The sequence below is a fragment of the Lagenorhynchus albirostris genome, chromosome 13 (assembly GCF_949774975.1).
Source record: "Lagenorhynchus albirostris chromosome 13, mLagAlb1.1, whole genome shotgun sequence".
Classification (NCBI taxonomy): Eukaryota; Metazoa; Chordata; class Mammalia; order Artiodactyla; family Delphinidae; genus Lagenorhynchus; species Lagenorhynchus albirostris.
In genome coordinates this window covers 50344960-50365576 of record NC_083107.1, presented here as the reverse complement: position 1 = coordinate 50365576, position 20617 = coordinate 50344960, and the positions used below count along the sequence as shown (strand labels likewise).

General features: G+C 39.3%; 1 protein-coding gene across 1 annotated transcript in view; it reads right to left on the bottom strand.

The window, feature by feature from the left end:
- FBXO11 (F-box protein 11) overlaps positions 1–15072 on the bottom strand; it is a 100371-nt gene extending 85299 nt beyond the window's left edge. The window contains exon 1 of the mRNA XM_060169978.1: positions 14172–15072. Within this exon, the coding sequence (XP_060025961.1) occupies positions 14172–14412 (241 nt within the window). The 5' untranslated portion in view covers positions 14413–15072. The remainder of the gene's footprint in view (positions 1–14171) is intronic.
- Positions 15073–20617: the final 5545 nt, after the last annotated feature.

Sequence of the window (20617 nt, the reverse complement as noted above, 5' to 3'; positions counted from 1 at the left end):
TATTTTTAGTTTTTTAAGGAACTTCCGTACTGTTTTCCATAGTGGCTGCACCAATTTACATTCCCAACAGTGTAGGAAGGTTCCCTTTTCTCCACATCCTCTCCAGCTTTTGTTATTTGTAGACTTTTAAATGATGGCCATTCTGACCGGTGTGAAGTGGTACTTCATTGTAGTTCTGATTTGTATTTCTCTAATAATTAGTGATGTTGAGCACCTTTTCAAGTGCTTGTTGGCCATCTGTATGTCTTCTTTGGAGAAATGCCTATTTAGGTCTTCTCCCCATTTTCTGACTGGCTTGTTTTTTTTTTTGTTATTGAGTTTTATGAGCTGTTTGTGTATTTTGGAAATTAAGCCCTGTGGGTCATTTGCAAATATTTTCTCCCAGTCTGTAGGCTGTCTTTTCGTTTTATGGTTTTTTTGGCTGTGCAAAAGCTTCTAAGTTTGATTAGGTCCCATTTATTTATTTTTGCTTTTATTTCTATCACCTTGGGAGACTGACCTAAGAAAACACTGGTACAATTTATGTCAGAGAATGTTTGCCTATGTCCTCTTCTAGGCGTTTTATGGCATCATGCCTTATATTTAAGTCTTTAAGCCATTTTGAGTTTATTTTTGTGCATGATATGAGGGAGTGTTCTAACTTCACTGATTTACATGCAGCTGTCCAGTTTTCCCAACATCACTTTCTGAACAGACTGTCTTTTCTCCATTGTATATTCTTGCCCCCTTTGTTTAAGATTGACTGTAGGTATGTGGATTTATTTCTGGGCTCTCGTTTCTGTTCCACTGATCCATATGTCTGTTTTTGTGCCAATACCACTCTGTTTTGATTACTGTAACTTTGTAGTATTGTCTGATGTCTGGGAGAGTTATGCCTCCAGCTTTGTTCTTTTTCCTCAGGATTGCTTTGGCAATTCTGGGTCCCTTTACAGTTCCCTATAAATTTTAGGATTATTTGTTCTAGTTCTGTGAAAAAGGTCATGGGTAATTTGATAAGGATCACATTAAATCTGTAGACTGCTTTGGGAAGTAGGGCCATTTTAACAAAATTGATTCTTCCAAATGGAGAGTATGAGATATCTTTCCATTTCTTTGAATCATTTTCAATTCCTTTATCAATGTTACATAGTTCTCAGCATAGTTTTTCACCTCCTTGATCAGGTTTATTCCTAATTTTTTTTTGATGCAATTTTAAAAGTGACTGTTTTTTTACTTTCCCTGAAAGTTCTTAATTTGCCCTTTAGCTTATTACTCTTTAGAATAACACTTAAGTTTTTCTAATAGACATATCGTTTTTTCAACCATTCCACCATCACTACGACACAACTTCCTGTGTTTACATGCACACACACACTTTAGGATGATTCATTCAACTACAGACCAAATCACTTTCTGCTATAGCTACTTCTGGCTCAACATTTCTAAGCTACTGCTCATTTTTTGGTTATTTCTACAAAGATTAAAGCATGTTTGTTCATTTTTTCTTAACAGACTATTCAAAGTAATTTGATTTCTATTTTTGGTTTTTCAAGTACTCAACCTCATCACATTTAAAACAGTTATCAATGAAGTTAATATGCTTGGTCATTTAAATCAGTGATTATGTGAACAAATTTGAGTCCAGGAAAGGAAGGTGAAGGGAAAAAGAAACAACCATTTAGTAAATATCTATTTGCAACTGTCTAGCACTATTTTTACAAGTTGTAGCTTCCATATAATACAACTTAAAGTTCCCCCAACTGTCACAACATCAGTATGACTGCTTCATAAAAGAATAAAGTGTTTTATTTAAACCTGGCTCTGTTGTTCCTGTTCCCTCTTCAGCTACCAAGTCACTACTTCAGAAAAACACTTTAAATATATCTGTAATCAGCTCTTCATAAAACTATGTTGATCACTATCTAGAATCTACATTTAATGACTGATTTGCCCTAAACCATATTAATAGCCCCTACTTAAAAAAAAAAAAAGCCAAACAGTTCACCTCATTCAATGAAAGTTTTAGTGTATTTTGTAAGAGGAAAATGCTTGTTTTCTCCTGGTTTGGGTTTATAAAGATAATCAGAAGACTAGTCAGGTGAGTGTGAGATAAGTTAATTCCCAATCTAATTACTAAAGTTAACTTCAAAGGCCCCTATTTTTTGAAAGACATTGCCAGGTTCTTATTTATTCCCAAACACATTAGATCCCACAGTCCAAAACTTCTTAGAATATAGTATCTTAGAAGGGGAGGAATGTGGCTTTTTAAAAAACTGATAACGATGAAACAATTTCCCTTAGCAATCCCTGTTTGAACTTAATAAACTGATAGCCATTAATTTCTTCAGAGCTAACACCAGTTTTATGAAAAAAAAATAGTCCCCCTGTATAAAATTATCAAATAGACATGAATCCACACCACCAGGGTACAGAGGAAGTAGCCATCTGTTGTGAACAATAATAAATCTTTTTTCCCCTAACTATGCAGTTCATTTGCACACTTAATTTCCATCTTCCATCATTCAGCCAGGCATGTAATTAAAATATTATTTGTATGTATTTACTACCATAATCTACAGTCAGAAACTTATCCTGGGAAGACAGTATCACTGGCTCAAAGTTCCAAATATCAAATTTTGTTTTTAATTCTGAATTCCTGATCATCAGTTATCCTCATTTCCTATATATGATATTAGCCAATTACTATCCTAAAGTTATAATAAATACAAAACCCCAAAATGTCCATAAATTAATAAGTACTTAAAACACACTTACAGCATTGAAAAATGTAGAGTTTTAAGCTTTTATTCATATCTAAAATGACCCACGTGGGGACTATGTCATCAAACCAAGCAGAATGAGTTCACATCACAATCAGAACTATTAAATTCTTTAAAATAAATACAAACCTCCCTCCTTCCAGATTCCATATACAGTCTTCGAAAAACAAAGAATTATAGAAAGAATTAAAAAAGTCATCTCACCTCCACCATCCTAAGACACTACTGTTAACATTTTACCAAAAAATTTTAGACACTTCACAATATCAAGAGTGCCTATTCCCAGTTTCACTGTGTGTATGTGTGTGTTATCAAAGTATGTCTATGATTGGTATGTAAACTTTACAAACCCTGGACAAGCTCACTACATCCAGATCTCCCAGCTCAGTTTTTCAGCTTTAAAGATTTCAGCTAAGAGGTTCTCAAACCAAGTAATTCAGAAGTAGAGAACAGGTTCCCCATGAGATGTGGCAATAGAGATACTAAGACAGAATCAGAAAAATCTATGAAGGCATCCTGAGAGTTACGACTACTAGGTATGTGGGATTACAGATGCTATGAAGAACCCGAAAGTGTTGTATTATTTCTGCAGTTGAGCTTAAATTCTAGCAACATAATGTAACTTTAACCTACTCTCAGTTTCTGCATATACGGGCGAAACAATGAATGTAATGAAGAAGGGCAAATACTATGAAAACAAGATGAATGACCCCAACTCTGTGGGTAATTTCCTTCACTAGGCACGTGCTTCTTTCTCAGTTACATAGAAACGCTATAACTTGGCTTAATGTTTAAGCTGCAACAACTTTCTAAGTGTGGCACAAAGGTAATTCAACCAATGATTAAAGGGTAAAACATAAACCAAAGAGTAGGGAGTCATAACAAAACTTCATCTTAATAGCATTTAACTGAAAACTCTCTAAGAGAGTATGGTCTCAGCAAACAGTCTAAAGATAAGGTTACAAATGAAACTCCAGATACATACACCTACACACACACACACATATTCATTCTTAAAAAAATATGTACCAGAAGACAATGAAAATAATACCAACACGCTTATTTCAAGTCATCTTGATCTCAGATGTTATTTATATTCAGTCTCTAGCTCAACTTTAAGTTCCATCAAAGCAAGAAATATATCTGTATAGTAATACCCAAATTCAGACCTCACTTATTTATACTGGTAACTCAAATGATACAGAAAGAGTTTCAGACCATCTGAAAAGTCAGCTTATTTAAAATCTTCTAATTTAGAAATGAGATTAAGAAACAACTGCAGAAAAAAGAATAAGCCACTTTGAAAAAGCTCAGGCTCCTTATCCCTCCCAAACTTAACAAGCAACATTTACTGACTATGGCTATGGTTAAAAATAATAATTAAAAAAATGTAAAGGAAGGTGACAGTCTTCTCCACACTGCTTGTTGTAGACAAGAAAGAACAACTGTTAGTACTAACACTGGACTGTTAAGTGCTGAAAGAGCAGACATGAAATAATGAAATCTTACTCCTTTGGTATCTGAGGCTACTGTATCATCAGTTTCAAGCAAGTAGTTCTTTAAGAACAGAGCCCATCTGTCAATCTCAGGGAATACTTGTATCATAGGGTATACAAGCTTATAAATCACTAGCACTTCAGCACAATCTTTCACTTCAGGAAGAACTTATCGATGATGCTGGCAGAGGCACTTTTACACCTTCCTATATGAAAGGAATGAAGAGATGTAGACAAGGACTAAAAAAACAACTCTGAGAGCAAAATGTGCCCCAATTTTTCTGTGAAAGTTTTATAATTTATAAATAAGATGAATGTAAGATAACAAAGGATAATCAATATATGCAGAAAAACAAGAAATAAAATGAAACTGACCAAACAATAGCAAAATATTTTCACAGGAGTTAAAAGGATAAGTTTAAAAAAGTAGTAAGAAACAGGGTTCCAAACAAAAAAGGACAAACAAAATTATGGCAGTAGCAAAAAGAAACAACAGTTTTTGGACTTAAGACTCAGAATTACATATTAAGGTCCACAGTAGTTTTAAAAATCCCTGAATATAAAAAAGATTTCCCCTCTCCTCAAAATAACCCAACCTATGATCTCTGGGGAAAATTAAAGCATATTAAGTTGATGGGTAAACTGCCTAATACCGGACTGTTAAAGGATACATAAGTGGAATTATCAAAAAATTTAAGAAAAACACTAATATTTGAAATAAAATAGTTTCAACAACATAATTATAAGAGGCCATATTCATATCTGTCTTAAAGCTGTTTTATCTTCCATTTCTTGCGAAGTAAATGGAAGTTTTGCCCTTGGAAAAGATAAATATGGCATATGTTGAGGTATAAAACTTAAAGGGAACGTGTATATGTGCTCATGAAGATAAATATAAAATGCTCATAGCAGCACTATTCCTGACAGCCAAATACAGAAACAACTCTATATCCATCAGTTGTAGAATGGATAAATTGCAGTTTATTCATACAATGTAATCTTATTCAGCAACAAGAATGAACTATTGCTACAAGCAACAACATGGATGAAACTGACATACAAATATTAAGCAAAATAAGTCAAACAATCAGGAATACATACGAGATGATTATATTTATTTTTTTTGTATGTTATTTTTTTTTATTATTATTATTTTGCGGTACACGGGCCTCTCACTGTTGTGGCCTCTCCCGTTGCGGAGCACAGGCTCTGGACACGCAGGCCCAGCGGCCATGGCTCACGGGCCCAGCCGCTCCGTGGCATGTGGGATCTTCCCAGACCAGAGCACGAACCCGTGTTCCCTGCATCAGCAGGCGGACTCTCAACCACTGTGCCACCAGGGAAGCCCTTATTATTATTTTTTTAAACATCTTTATTGGAGTATAACTGCTTTACAGTGGTGTGTTAGTTTCTGCTTTATAACAAAATGAATCAGCTATACATACACATATATTAGATGATTACATTTAAAGTTCAAAAACAGGTAAAACTAATTCAAGCAGTTAGAAAGATAAGGTTGGGGGTAGTGAGTGGGAAGGCACTGGTGGGGGTGGGGGATACTTCTGGGATGCTGGTAGTTTATTTCTTGATCTAGGTATTACTGATTACACAGATATGTTCACTTTGTGAAAAGTCATCAAGCTGTACATCAGTGATTTGTGTGCACTTGTATACATTCACCAAAACCTTAAGTTGGAAAAAATCAATAGGGTCTTCCCTGGTGGTCCAGTGGTAAAGAATCCGCCATACAATGCAGGGGATGTGGGTTCGATCCCTGGTCAGGGAACTAAGAGCCCACGTGCCCTGGGGCAACTAAGCCTGCGCACCACAACTACTGAGCTTACACGCCTCAACTAGAGAGCCTGCATGCCGAAAACTACAGAGCCCGTGCACCCTGAAGCCCGGGCGCAACAACTAGAGAGAGAAAACCCACATGCCACAACTAGAGAGAGAAGCCCGCGTTCTGCAACTAAAGGTCTCATGTGCCTCAAAGAAGATCCCCCATGCCGCGACTAAGACCCAATGTAGCCAAAAATAAATAAATAAATAAATCTTAAAATAAACTAATAAAAGTTATTTCTACAATTTAAATAACTATATGTAGTTATATATATAGTACATACACATATAGATATATAAAGTTACATATAGACGGTTTCTAATCAAATGACCATTGTTAATGTAAATGACCCATACATAACTGTCACTTGTACCTGCTCAAATTCTTTCTCTTTTCTCCAAACCATCAACTCAAAATTACTCTTTTGGGGGGAAGAAAAAGTGAAACTTTAGACAAATTTTAGGTTCAGAAGTAGTCGATTAGGAAAAATAAATATGTAAGGTAAGTGATTCTCACAAAAATCTTCCACTCTCCCCCTCCTCTGATGAGCTCATTTTGCCTCTGAGGGAGCACTCCTACCCAAAAAGTCTTTCTCCAAATTGCTTATTTCTCCTACTTTTACTGAGCTTAAAATATGAAAATTTGACCAAATAATCAGTTTCTTAAAATGCAAATATATTTCAAAGGATTACAAAGATATCAGTCATTCGCACACAACTGTGAATAGCTGTGTCTACGTTTTTAAATTGAGGCATAGTTGATGTACAGTATTATATAAGTTTCAGGTGTACAACAGTGATTCAAAGTTCTGTGTCTACTTTTAACAAATAACTGTAAACAAGAAATTTCTTCTATATAAAGAAGGAAAATGAGCAATTCCACAATTTCTTTTATAATACAATTGGTTTGCCAAAAATACTAGATTTCAAAATATAGTGTCTTCACCCATCTCCATTTATTTTAAACAAGTCTTGTTTGATCTTCTCTGCCATGATACAAACTTGAGTGACTCCTACTTACCATTGTTGAATTCTACTCACTTCTAATTATCCTTAAAGCCTGTTATTTTTTTCTTTTTTCAAAAAAGTAGATCAATTACTAATGACATATATATACACACCAACCCTCAAAACTATAGCAGGTGACTATGCCTTTCCTTTTCCCTACTCCCTTCCTCCTAAGCGTTAGGAGTCTCATAAAGCCATGTGTTCTTACGCATACATATGTATATATGTATACACATATATACACACATTATATATATATTTATATACTATGGATGCAAGATACAAAATCAATACTTGAGTGCAAAAAGAAATCCAAGTAGAGTCAGCAAACCAGTAAAGGCTAAACTCATGCAAGTCAGTTATCAACACATGGTACTAAAGAAACCAATGCCAAAGGGTGAATCCACATAGTAGCCAGTTAATTCCACACAAACTTGCAGCAATCAAAGATTCTGACACAACCCAACTCAACCATATGAGTGCTGAGTGTACACTACGGGAAAACTGTGAAACTAAGATTATCACTGTTACCAGAAAAATAATTTTAAAGCACAGTTTCTTACCCCATTTCTTTCAGTAGAAATATTTCTAAGCTTTGAGAAAAGAGAAAAGTAGGCTCTCTTCACAAAAAAGATGAATGGCACCTCATCTCTAATGATATGTGAAAGTATACATTAATGTTTTTTGGATTTTTTTGGGGTTTTTTTGGCCACACCACACAGTATGCGGAACTTCCCGGACCAGGGATCGAACCCGTGCCCCCTGCCCTGGAAGCACAGAGTCTTAACCACTGGACCACCAGGGAAGTCCCACTAATGCTTTTTAAGGTTTAGCCACCAGTTGAGGGAATGTTTTCTCCTTTTTTGAACACAGTCATACAATTTTCCATCTGCTAGAAGGGCAGAACACTTGACAACTAGATTTTTAAAAATTGGGAGAATAAACAACTAACTTAAATGATTTGCATTTGCTTTTAACTACGCTATCTTATTTGGGGTGTTTTAAAATAAAAAAATACACAGCGCATTCATTTTCAAAGTAAAGTAAATATTTTCAATATTTGCCTTCAATTACAATAAATTATGTAAAGGAAGTCACTTAGTTTCATTTTTCTATTTTCTAAGGATTAAGTTTAAGCACATTTTTTGTGTTAACCAAACTTATATAAAAACCCAAAGCTATGCATGTAAAGACACCAAGCTATGGTAAGAAAAGGATATTTAGTCTACAAACCTGTCAAAATTCATACTGAAGTCTAATTTAACTCACATTTCTTTCCTTCCTGAAACAGTCCAGTCTATAACTATGAACTAAAAAATGACTTAACACCCTTTATTCATAACTTATGAGTAATTCAAGGGAAATCTACCCTTCTTTGCACAATGAGTGCTTAGTGATCTCATCAACAAACTGGAAAAACATGTGAGCCAATCAGTGCAATCTCATCTGGAGACAAATCTACATGAGGTAAAATTATGATCAGAAAGCTACTCAGAAAACATGAAACCAAATGATTTAACAATCATTGGCATCGGACTACTGTATCTGCCTCCGACAGAAAAGATGGGATAAGACGGGACTGATGTGCTGCAAGGGCTAGGTTATTCCTTTCTGTAAAAGTGATGGAGATATTCTGCCAAATGTATTTCAGTATCTTCCCCTGTTTATGGAAAGACCAGGTGATATAAATCAATTTCGAAATTCTTCTCTGCTACTTACCAAGTGTATTCACTGCTACGTTAACAGCCATCGTAGAGAATTGCTAAGAGGGACAGTATATAAGAAAAGTGTCTGGCACAGACTCTAGTATGTAAGAAGAAACAGAGTCACTGTTTATTATTATTCCAAATACCCATTTCTTCCATTTTCTTATTCTTTCTTCAAAGAATATTTCAATTCATTAGATATAAGATTAGTGATTTATAATTGCAAATCAGTTTCTCTGAGATTATACCACATCACCCAGACTGCATTTTGGGATATGACGGAAACTCTTTAGCGACTCATACGCATTTTATCTCTTAGGTTTAGTTTTATAAATGGCTGCTTCAATTCCTTACTATTATTTTTAATATTTAAAAGAGCTGCCATTTATTGAGCATCTACCATATGCTAGGTACTTTACTATCTCTTATCTTTACAATTACTGCTAAGACAAGTGTTACTGTCCCTATTTTAAAGATAATAAAGCAAGGCTCAGAGAGGTTACATTGTTTGCCCCATGTCAAATAGCTCACTACTGGTATAGCTAGGATTAGAACCCACATCTAGCTAGCTCTAACTCTGAGCTCTAGCCATCATACTACCCCCAACTGTCTCATCCCTTATATTTTGCTTCTTTATAATTTTATTTTCAGAGGGTAACAACTGCCACTTGGGGGTACCTTGCTTACAACCTCACATATTAAACAGAGTTCTCTGGAAGACAAGAATGTAATTTAAATGACTGATAAATTTGAGAAATGGAAGGTCTAAAACAGAGTACCCTTCAGAGACCAATGGGACAAGATAGATACAAAACAAGGGTAACTTGTTAGGAATAAAAGAGGGAACAATAAGAGACCTCAAGTTGAAATAACTCATTACTATAGACTTTATTTTCAAAATTAAAACAAATAGAAGAAAAAGACTGATAAAATACTCACTAGCCTTGAATTCTGCCAAACTTAAGTTCAAGGGTCCTCACTAACTGGGTCTTTGTTGCCTTACCCGGTAGGTCTCCAAGCTGGTTGGCCTTTCCTCAGGTTTGCCAGAATTTCCAGTAATGAAAGAGACAAACAGTATAGGGACAACCCTTAGGCCTTATCAGCAGAACTCTAACAACAGTATTGTCACTATCCCATTTCTATTCCTCAAATAATTTCTAAGTGTTGAGAAACAGGCCACACACACACATGCACACACACATACAGACACAGTTGAGTGGCATCTCTCTTCTAAGGCCATGTAAATATTTTGAAGGTTTAGCCACAAGATGGGAGAGCAGTGACCCACAGTACATAATTCCTAAAAGAGGAAAAATCAGGTTCCTTGTCCAGAACTCTTCTATCTATAAAGGTTGCAGAAGTTCCTCATTCTGTATGCAGTAGGAAGAACCCGAAGGTAAAATAATGGGCTAAAACCCCACAGAAAAGTATAATTAGCACGCATGAATAGAACACTAAGGAGTTTCCTGACTGTTGCATATAATAAATATGTAGCTACATCAGAAATATTTTATGTAATACTACACATACTGAACTACTTCAAAAGTTCACTTAAAAAAAAAAAAGACTATAATTCCAGGATAACAGGTGAGATTTTAATCCCACAAATATGGGATTAAAGAGACTGATTACATTTTTACTCTATATAATTATTTCAGACTAGAAGTTAATAGCAAAATCCATTAATATATTGTATTCATTGCATTTCTTGAACTATAAATGATCACAGTTAAAATTTCAGCACTTCAATCTTATGAATTTCCCAATAACTAGAAAATTACACTTATTTTCCAAAACTTCCATATCAAGATTTTCAGAAGTCAAATTCCATCTTTTATTAAAACATAATAAATGAGAAATTAATAGCAGACATAATAATCAATCAATAGACTGATGCCAGGTAGGAGAATTTGGTAGCTGAAGGCAGGTTTAGGAAAGGGACTTTTGAATTTTAAATCACATGCATTTAATACCTATTCAAAGTAATCAATTTTAACAACTAGAAACTGAAAATGCTCAGAATACATAGCACTTCTGCAGACTTGTAAGCTTTCCTCATACATACTTCTAAAAAAAGACTACCAAATAGATTTCAAGATAAATTCAGCAGAACAAGTTACAAAAACTAAATCCTTTTAGGATTTTAAAAGAAAACGAATATATAAAATCCAACCCCACACTACTTTCAGTTTCACTGAATCTGCAATATATTATCAAAGGGTCCCTATGTGGAACACAAATTATTTTCTACCAGCTTAAAGTGGTATGTGAAATCCTAAACTCAGGATTTTAAATTAACAGCCTAAAAATGCTCATGATTTGTATTCCTTCTTTAGACAGTGGACCATTTCGGGTAAAATGAATGAAGAAAGCATTCCATGAAACACGGAGGCTGATTATTTCTCAATGTGGGGTGTAAGAAAATCTCCCCCAAGCAAGGCTTTGAAAAGTCCTCATAAGATTTCGCTCCATAAGGCTGTTTCTTTCTTCTTTAAGCATTGGCCATTTACAAACATTCAAATACAAAGGAGGTGTCAAGGAAGTTTTTAGACTAATTAACATGAGGGCAAAGAAGCAACTAAAAACCAGTTCTGACAGAATTTTTGCTTGAAAAAATACACTATCCTATAACTTTTATTACTATAAAAACCTTAAGTCCACCCTTTACATGAAATAAGTGATTCTTTTATATAGATTGAAATAACTTAAGTTGCCTTGAAACAGTCTCACTTCAATTCCCTACTTGGAAAGCTGTCTGATGCACTATTATGTAACTCTATCTAAGACTCTAATGCAAGAGTTACATATCCATTAAAAGTTAGTAAAAAGTAAAACATGCACACGCACAACATTAGCTGTAGTTCCTTCATTACCTTGTCAAAATTATGAAACCCAGCATATTTTCAAACAAACAAAAAACCTTTCCTATTTAAACCAGAAATAGTGACACTTTGCATACTCCATAAAACTGTTAAAATGAAAAGCATTCTTCTTGGCTACTAGCTTCTGATCATTATGAGAACTGTACATTTAAAATATAATCAAAATGCCAATTTTCAAAGAATGACATATGTTTTACATAAAACTAGCAAAATCTTTTTTATTTTACTCTTTTAATTCATCTTAATGTTTCATTCATTTTGAGGCCATTTATTTGCCCTCCAAAAGACCCACAGCATTTTCCCTGAAGGCTAATCAGCAAGTTCTTTCCCCCTCTGTGCCAACATAGAATCTCCAGAACAGTTCCTACCAGCAGCAGCAAAGTAACAACCCTACAGTGAATATGATTTACCATTTGGTTGGGCACATACTGAAATTCTGATTCATGAACATCTTAGTCAGTTTATGGATATCAAAGAAAAGAAAAATGACACTCCAGCATGTGACTGCCAACTACCAAGTCACTTTACTTCAAAAGGAAATAGACTTTAGAAGCTAATAATTTCAAACAAATGAAGAAAAGTGACCAAGATATAAGGACCTCAACTAAGTTTGAAAATACACACAAATCGTGAAAAGGAGATTCAGAATTAACATTTAAAACTACACAATGAGACTAAGTTTGGCTGAAAGGATCTGATCCACTGTTAACGTAAATTAACAAATCAGTACATCTTGGAAAAGCTTACTTCTAGCAATAGAATCCGTATTATGATTTCAATCCAGTGTCACTGTTTTCTCAAAAAATAGTCAACTCTATTACATATAGTACCAATTCTGGAAGGAGACTTGAATATTATTTGAATGGAACACAGGAGAACCCTGATATGCAAATGTAAAAGGAAATGTTGAAACTACAAATATTTTTAATTTACAAAAAAATTATAAATGTATCCAAGAATCATTAAAACACCTTACCAATAATGTTGCACAAGACCTCTAACTGGCTTGAAACATCACATTCTTTCAAGCAACATATAGAAAACTGCTTTCACAAGGACTATCTGTAGCAGTGACTAGTGAAAACCCTTTAAACTATTTTTTCAGATTATCATCTCCCTCTTTCATTTGTTAAGTATTTTGATCAAGAACAATAAAACAATTTTTAAGGAAAGAATGTATAATTTTAAAAAAGCATTTAATCTTAATTCCCTTAATCAAAGGAGGTGTGACAACCAACGCACATAAAATTAACCTTAATCCGCCAACGAAAACACGCAAAATGTCTCCTAACAATTCTCCTCCTCCTTAAAACAACCGTATACATAAATACGGTACTGACCTCCACCCCCACTGAGAGCAGCTAATAAAGAGAATAGTTGCATTTGGAGACCAAGGTGCAACACCCCACCTCCTGAACCTCCCCAAATAACCACATCTTCAAAGTAGAACTGAACATTATTTTTGCTAAAGCAAGAATCCAACCCTCCGGAGCCTCAGCCCTTAGACAATGGTGGTTACCAGACAGAGCTGCACAGTTGAGTCCAAATGACACATTTCACTAGGCCTTGGACACAACACACACACACACACACACACACACAGATATGCACACACACTCTCTCTCCCGAGGGGCCAGTTCTAAGGAAGGGGCGTTCAAATCCCACTGGGAGATGGAGGAGTAACACAGTGGCCTGGGGGTACGCCGGGGCGGGGGTACAGGCGAGAGGGGTGTAGATAGAGCGGAAGGGTAACTGCACTGCACACGAGGGAGGGGGCTGGAAATGGCCGATGGATTCTACATTTACTTAAAGGTCTTGCTTTAACGGGTCCTTCCCCGGGGTTCTGTAACTAAAGCCAAACTGCGCAGCAAACATCGTGGGGTTGGGAGAAGAGAAGCTGCTCCCCCTACCCCGTGACTTAGGGAGGGGGGCGGGGGGAAACAAGTTCCCCGGCCAACACCACCGACCACTCCGAGTCCCCCTCTCCCCTCCTCCACAGGAAGGGGGAGGCTAACAGAGAAAAGGGGGAAAAACAAGTTCCCCTGCCAGCCCCAACCACCCGATCACTCCCAGCCGCTCCCCCCACCTCCTATTAGAAACGGGAGACCAAACCGTGGAAGACTGCCGAGAAGGGGGAAATCCCACCCTTCGCTCTTCCCCCACCCACCAACAGACTCCTGCGGGGTCCGTGAGCGAGCCGAGAAGCCAGAAGGATGGGTGGGGGGAGAGGGTGCCAAGCCCCCGAAACCAAACAAAGCGCGGCCTGAGCTAGAGCCCGGGCGAGTCGGGAAGCCGCGGCTTTTCCTGCCGGCCGGGGCCCAAGCCGGGCTGACACTGCGGCACCGGGGGACCCGCCTCCGCTCAACCTCCGTCTCCCACCCCCGGGCGCACAGGCCGCCCCCGCCCCGGCTTCCCTTCCCGCGGGTCCCGGTCAGCCGGGCGTCCGACCCGGCGGGCGGCGGGGAGGGAGCGCGGCCTTACCCCGCTCGCCGGCGTTGTTCCGCTCCTGGGGCAGCGGCGGAGGCGGCGGTGGCGGCGGCGGAGGCTGCTGCTGCTGCTGCTGTTGCTGCGGCGGCGGCGGAGGCTGCTGCGGCGGCGGCTGCTGCTGGGGCGGCTGCGGCGGCGGCTGCTGCGGGGGTTGCTGCTGCTGCTGCTGTTGCTGCACCGGGCGCGGCCGCGACACTCGCCTGGGTCTCCGGTTGGCGGCTCGGACGGAGTTCATTTGCCGGGCTGAGGTGGCGGCGTCGGCGGAGGGACACACACACGCACACGCACCGCGAGCTCCGGGGCAGGAGAAGGGGGTGGGGAGAGGGGGGAGGAAGGAAAAGGGGTGAGAGGAAGGGGAGATGGTAAGGGCGGAGGAGCGAGCGAGACCCCGAGTCAAGAGAAAGGCCCGCGGAGACAGACAGAGACCGAGCGAGGCCCGGCGGGCGGGCCTGACGCACGGGGAAGGCCGAGGCCGCCGGGCGGGGCGGCGGCGAGGGACGGAGACAGAAAGACGGGCAGAGCGAGAGAAAGAAAGAAAGGGCGTCCGCCCGCCTGGGGATCCCGAGGCGAAGCGCGGCGTCGGCGGCTGAGGAGACAGACCCCGGTCCCGCCGACTCCCGAGCGGCGTCTCCGGCGGCGGGGGGAGTGGGCGGGCGGGTGAGGAAGGGAGAAGGAGGAGAAGAGAGGGAGAGAAGGGAGGGAGGGAGCAGGGGGCGCCCGGCTCTTTTTTTTTTTTCCTCTTCCTCCCCCCCACACCCCCTGAAAGAGATTTCTGAGAGGAATTTTTTCTCTCTTTCTTCGGCCTCTTCTCTCTCCTCCCCCCCTTCTCTCCTCGGCGAAGGGGAAATGAGTGTGAAGGGAGGAGATAGGGGGAAAAAGAGGCGTCGTCGTAACTCCTCCTTAAAGGAGCCTTTCCTTCGCCTCCTCAGCCCCGTCGCCGCTGCTTCTGCTGCTGCTCCGTGGCAGGAGGAGCCATTGACACCGCCGGAGCCGCCACTCGCCCAGTCGGTCCCTCCCCGCCGCGGGGCTGGCTAGGGGCGCGGGGGAGGGCCGCGGGGCGTCGGGGGAGGGGCGAATGGGCGGGGAAGTCGAGGGGCGGGGATTCCGGCAAAGCAGCCAATGGAAGGCGCTTATACAACCTTCGGGCCAATGGGGCCTCTGCTCTTATCGCCAAGTCCCTTCCTTCAACGCCCTGTTTCCTCTCTCGGGTTTCCTCCCTCCCCAGCCAAGGAGGGGGGAAGGAGGAGAGGGGGAGTGTGGTGGGGCGGGTGATAATGGGGAGGTATCAGGGCATATAATAGAGCGGGGGTTGGGTGAAGAGAGCGCTAGTGCGTAGCGACGATTCTGGGAGAGGAGGTGCTCGGAGGAAAGGGCGGGGGCTGCTGATGTAATGGGGAGAAGTGATTAATCCTTCGGTTCGCCGTTTCAACCTCGGCCCCCCCCGCCCCCCGCTCGATTTTTTAAAGCGGAAAAAAGTAGAGCGAGGTAGCCAATCTTTGTAACTTGGGTTTTTTGTGGTAGGTAGGTCCAAAGTCTGAGCTGTAGGGAGCGCTAGAGATTCTGTGCCCTTTAGTCAAACTGAGGGTATTTGCAAACCTTGGAGATCCACTTTACCGAGCTTGGAGCTTGGTAACCGAAGTTTGGAGTCGGTTCCTAATCGTAGTCTAAGAGGAGTCACCTAAATCTTGAAAACGTTTTGGTCAATAGGCAATAGACCTTTGGTCAATTTACTTTGGAGACGTGGTCTGTATAATGTTTGGGGAAATAATATGTGAGAAAAGGAGAGAAGTAAATGTGTTGAGGTTGTGTTTAGTTTTCTTTTTTCTTTTTTTTTTTTAGATCTCACAAACTCAGAAAAAGAAGAAACCCCAAGGGGAATTACCTTTTGTATCTGTATCTGGTCCCCTCAGCATAATCTCTCCCCAAGGAAAACGTGTTTTTATTCCCTAGCTGCTGTTGAGATGACTGAAAAAGTATCCTTTCTTAATTCTCTCCGCTCTCTTTTGTTTATCACTTTATGGAAATGATAAAACCGGCAGTTTAATGATTCTCTGATTTTCGACCTTTGGGTGATTTCTTTCTCGTTTGAGTTTGATCAGTTGCTGTCTTAGGTTTGAGATGGATGGCTAAGTGGTTACAAAGTACAATAAGGGAAGTAAGGGTGAGGGGGGAAAGTGTGTATTTTGGGAGTGGGGAGAGGGGCAGGGAGAGCCAGTATTATTGTGTAGGGTATTTGAGTTCCGGGTTTGATATGTGCCTCTAGGCAAAATACTTTACCTTTCTAGGTATCAGGGTCCCCTCACCTTTTAATAAGAATTTACTTTGGATTACGCAATCCTGTTTTCAATTTTTTTTAATTCTGTAATTTTGAGATGAGCTCTCTTTGGTCCTGAAAATGGAGAAACTTAGATCTAAGTTTCCTTCTCAAGAAAAAGTTTGAGGAGGGAGACTTAGAAAACAACTGAAGAACTGCAGATTTTTATGGTTGTTAGCAAGGTGCAAATGGGTAAAATTTAGATTTGTTTCAAATAACTGTAGGGGAGGAAAGGAAAATTACATGCTATCATACATATTATAAGTGGATCCATAATTCTGATTTTTTCTAAAAATTTACTTTTTTTCCAGAAAGAATTTAGTAGTTCCTTATATGTATCCATTGCTATGTAAGGTGCTATGGGAGATAGCAAAAAGTAAAATAAAATGCAAAATTTGGGGCTTGTTTGTATTTTGGTATGGCAGAGTTGATTTAGTTAATTCAGATGTACAAAGAAAACATAGCTTATTTTCTGTAATTTTTATCCGTCTTGAGTCCCCACATTATCTGTTTTCTTTTATAGGTAGATGCTGAATCTTACAGATTTTATTTCCCCACCTCCCTCCCATTCCAAGATATATATGGGAGTTGAGGGATGCTGTATAAGGTATACATAGATGGAGTGTCTTTGACGTCTTCGGCATCCTAGATTTCTAAGTTTATTACGACAGTTCTCAGGCATGTGGCAGTAGGATGCCTTATTTTAACAAAACCAGTATATTATGATAATTTTCTGATAGGTGGAAGTAAAGTGTCAGGATAAAGGGAGTGCCTTTTTCTAATTCACACAGTAACTAGTGGGCTGGTAGAAGCCTGAGCGACGGGAAAGCTGACATGACCTCAGGGAAAGGCCCTGGGCCATGCATGCCAGTCCTTGTGTTTTCCTTTGGTATGGAGTGTCTGGTATACTCTGAAAGCAGAACTGTTAGCCTCAGAGATAAAACTGCTCATTTTGTCCTTTTGAGAAGTTGTGCTGCTTTCTTTACTGAAGTCCACACTGCCTTATACACTGCAACCTCTGTACTGACCCCAGGCCTCTGTAGGTCCCTTGATCCTCATGATGGTATTCCATCTTCTCACTGAGACATATGGGAACTTCTGGATTCCCAGAATATCCCACGTAGGCCTTGATGAGCCAGGAGCTTTGCTTCAGGCTCATCTGTTGAGCCACCTCCCTCCACCAATGTTGCATTATTCTCCCTATGTCATGTTGAACATCCCATAAGCTGAAAGCAGAGTTCCTGGAAGACTCAGCCTCTCACAGGCATGCCCAGAGAAGCAAACCACTATCCCCATTTTTCTTGAATTACCCTATGTCTATAATATGTGAATACTTCAACTATATACCTCCAATTCTAGTTTTCATGCTGAGAAGGGACAGGAAGTAAGCACACCAGATCTGATTACCTTTTTCTGTCCTTTTTTCCATCATTTTTTAGGGCTGCAAGAGATGGATTTTTCTAACCCAACATTGTAAATCAACTATATTTCAATAAAAATGTTTTAAAAAAGAGGTGGATTTTTATTCTTCTTGTATGACAAGAGCTTTCCTTATGTACCATATCCTCTTCATTCTTGTGATGGCATCTGCTCTGCTCCCTTTTTCAGAGCCGTGATAGCTGATGGAGTGCAACAGAGAATGTAGTTTAACAATAGTGGAGTATCTATTGGGAGATATTAAATATCCTATCCCCATATCACTGGTTCCTACATATTTTTAGTTTATCTTACAGGATTAAATATTAGAGACTTCTTTGTGAAGAAGTGTTCAAAACCATCTTAAAATTGTGGAACTTGTTAGAACGGGCCTTGGAGATCATTTAATTCTCATTTTTGTATTTGATAGATTGGGAAACAAATTCAAAGAAATGAGGTGACAGAACAAAATCCCATAACTACTTGGTGGCAAAGTTAATATCTGCACTAGACTTAGTGCCCTTTCCATTCACAGATATTATAGACTCTTAATTCTTCCAGTGAAAACCTAAAATATTCCGGATGGTTTTAGCCATCGCCAGGTCCACCTGTGTTAGCAGATAATCCTGTCAGTTAGCTGCCACAGAAGTTATGTGTGAGAGAGAAAAAGGGGATTTTTATTTGGGGTAGGAGGCTTCCAGAATGATTTCAATATACACTTAGCATAATTTCAGAGGACTAAACTCCCTCAGGGTTTGCTCTCTCTTCAAGAATATTTGTGTTTGTTTTTTCTCAACTAATTACTGGTGCTTAACAGGTTAGTGTACTTAAAATTATTTGTTTATAAAACCTATCACAATAGGAGTGTGGAAAAAATAAGCCCTTTCATCATTTTAATACCTGGCAGGTGATATTTACTGTGATTTTTAAATGATAATTTTTACCATTTCAAAGATTCAGCTTCCCCTTTCTCTATCATTCCGTCATCTAGTCCTAAGCCATCAGCACTCAGTTACATAAGACACCTGAAAACTGCTCACTCCTTTTATGTCATTTAGGAAATTAGTCTGATCTGAATACCGTTTTCCTGGAGGAATAACCAGCTGTTTAAAATATCCTTGTTAGAGTATGAATGACTTATCTCACTAAGCTGCAAAAATTCATTCTTTAGTACATGCTCAGATAATATTTTATCAGGAAGTGAAAATTAACTTGGAACTAAGGATTTAAATGTAATGTATATGTGGGAAAACCTGGTAAGCAGGCAATCAAATGATCCTCATTATAGAGGTTATCTTTAAAAAAAATTATAGAATCTAACTTTAATACCTTTCCCTGTGGAATAATAGAGACGTAGCCCTATTAAAAGAAATTAATTATGTTCAAGATTTAGGATGGGCTGTGATAGACTGTTGTAAATCTTTATTTTTGCTTTTTAAAAGGAGAACCCAATTTCGAAGCATTGAGAGATGACTAGGCCAAACAATAAAAGGGTGTTGCATTATGAAAGGACTGGTAAGTGACTGAAGGGTGGGCAGATATGAGTGAAAGACCATGACGGGCTCTGCCACTTACTGGCTATCTGATCTTGGGCAAATTGCTTAACCTCTCTGTGCTTCAGTTTCTACATCTGTAAAATGGGTGTGATAATAGTCCTCATTTCATGGAATTGTGAGGATTATAAGATGCTTAGAACAGTGCTTGGTGTGTAGTAGGAGCTCAGTAAACTATTAGCTGTTATTGTCATTGCTGTTGGTATTGATGTTATTTCAGGCCCTACTTGATGATTTTCAAGATTTCACAGACATTATATGTAGGGAAGTAGGTATGGCTCTTGTTATAAGAAAGTATGTCTAGAAAATGAATGATATTAGAAAAATATTTTAAAGGTACAGGGAAGACAACACCAAAAAGAAAGAGTCAGGCAGAGCAACAATAGGTAGAGATCAGGCATGGGTGGAAACTGATGGGAGAAGACCTATGCAGGATTGTCTCCACTCAAGCAATATTTGAACTGAGGATCTTGTGGTAGATGCAGAAGATTCTGACATTTTTTCACTACGGGAGCCTCTCAAGAGAGAGTCTATGGAGTATGTCAGGAAACAAATGCATGGGCCTAGAAAGAGAAAGAAAGGAAGGAAGGGAGGGAGGGAGGGAGGAGGGAAGGAAGCGAAGATAAAAGAATGCAGCTGGAGGTTTATCTGTGTTATTGAAAGAACTGGGCCCATTTAAGTAGTATGTTAAAATTTAAAAACTCAGGCCTCAGGACTTCCCTGGTGGTGCAGTGGTTAAGAATCCATCTTCCAATGCAGGGGACACGGGTTCGATCCCTGGAGCCCACACGCGACAACTAGAGAGAAGCCTGCACGAGGCAATGAAAGATCCCGCGTGCTGCAATGAAGATCCCGCGTGCCACAACTAAGACCCAACGCAGCCAAATAAATAAATATTAAAAAAAAAAGAACAAACCCAGCAACTCAGGCCTCCATGAAAGGAGTAGGAATTATAGAAAGAAATGGAACAGAAGTGGAAAAAGAAATGGCAGAAAGTAATACATGAAGTGGCACAAGTCACTCAAGGACTAGAGAATTTGAAAGGTAAAGGAAGAGGGCTTTAGAGGAGCACATGTCAGAGGATATATTAGACCCTCTATGATCCTGAGATTATGGCCTATGCAGGCATCAATAGAAGCTTCGGATTCAGGAATTTG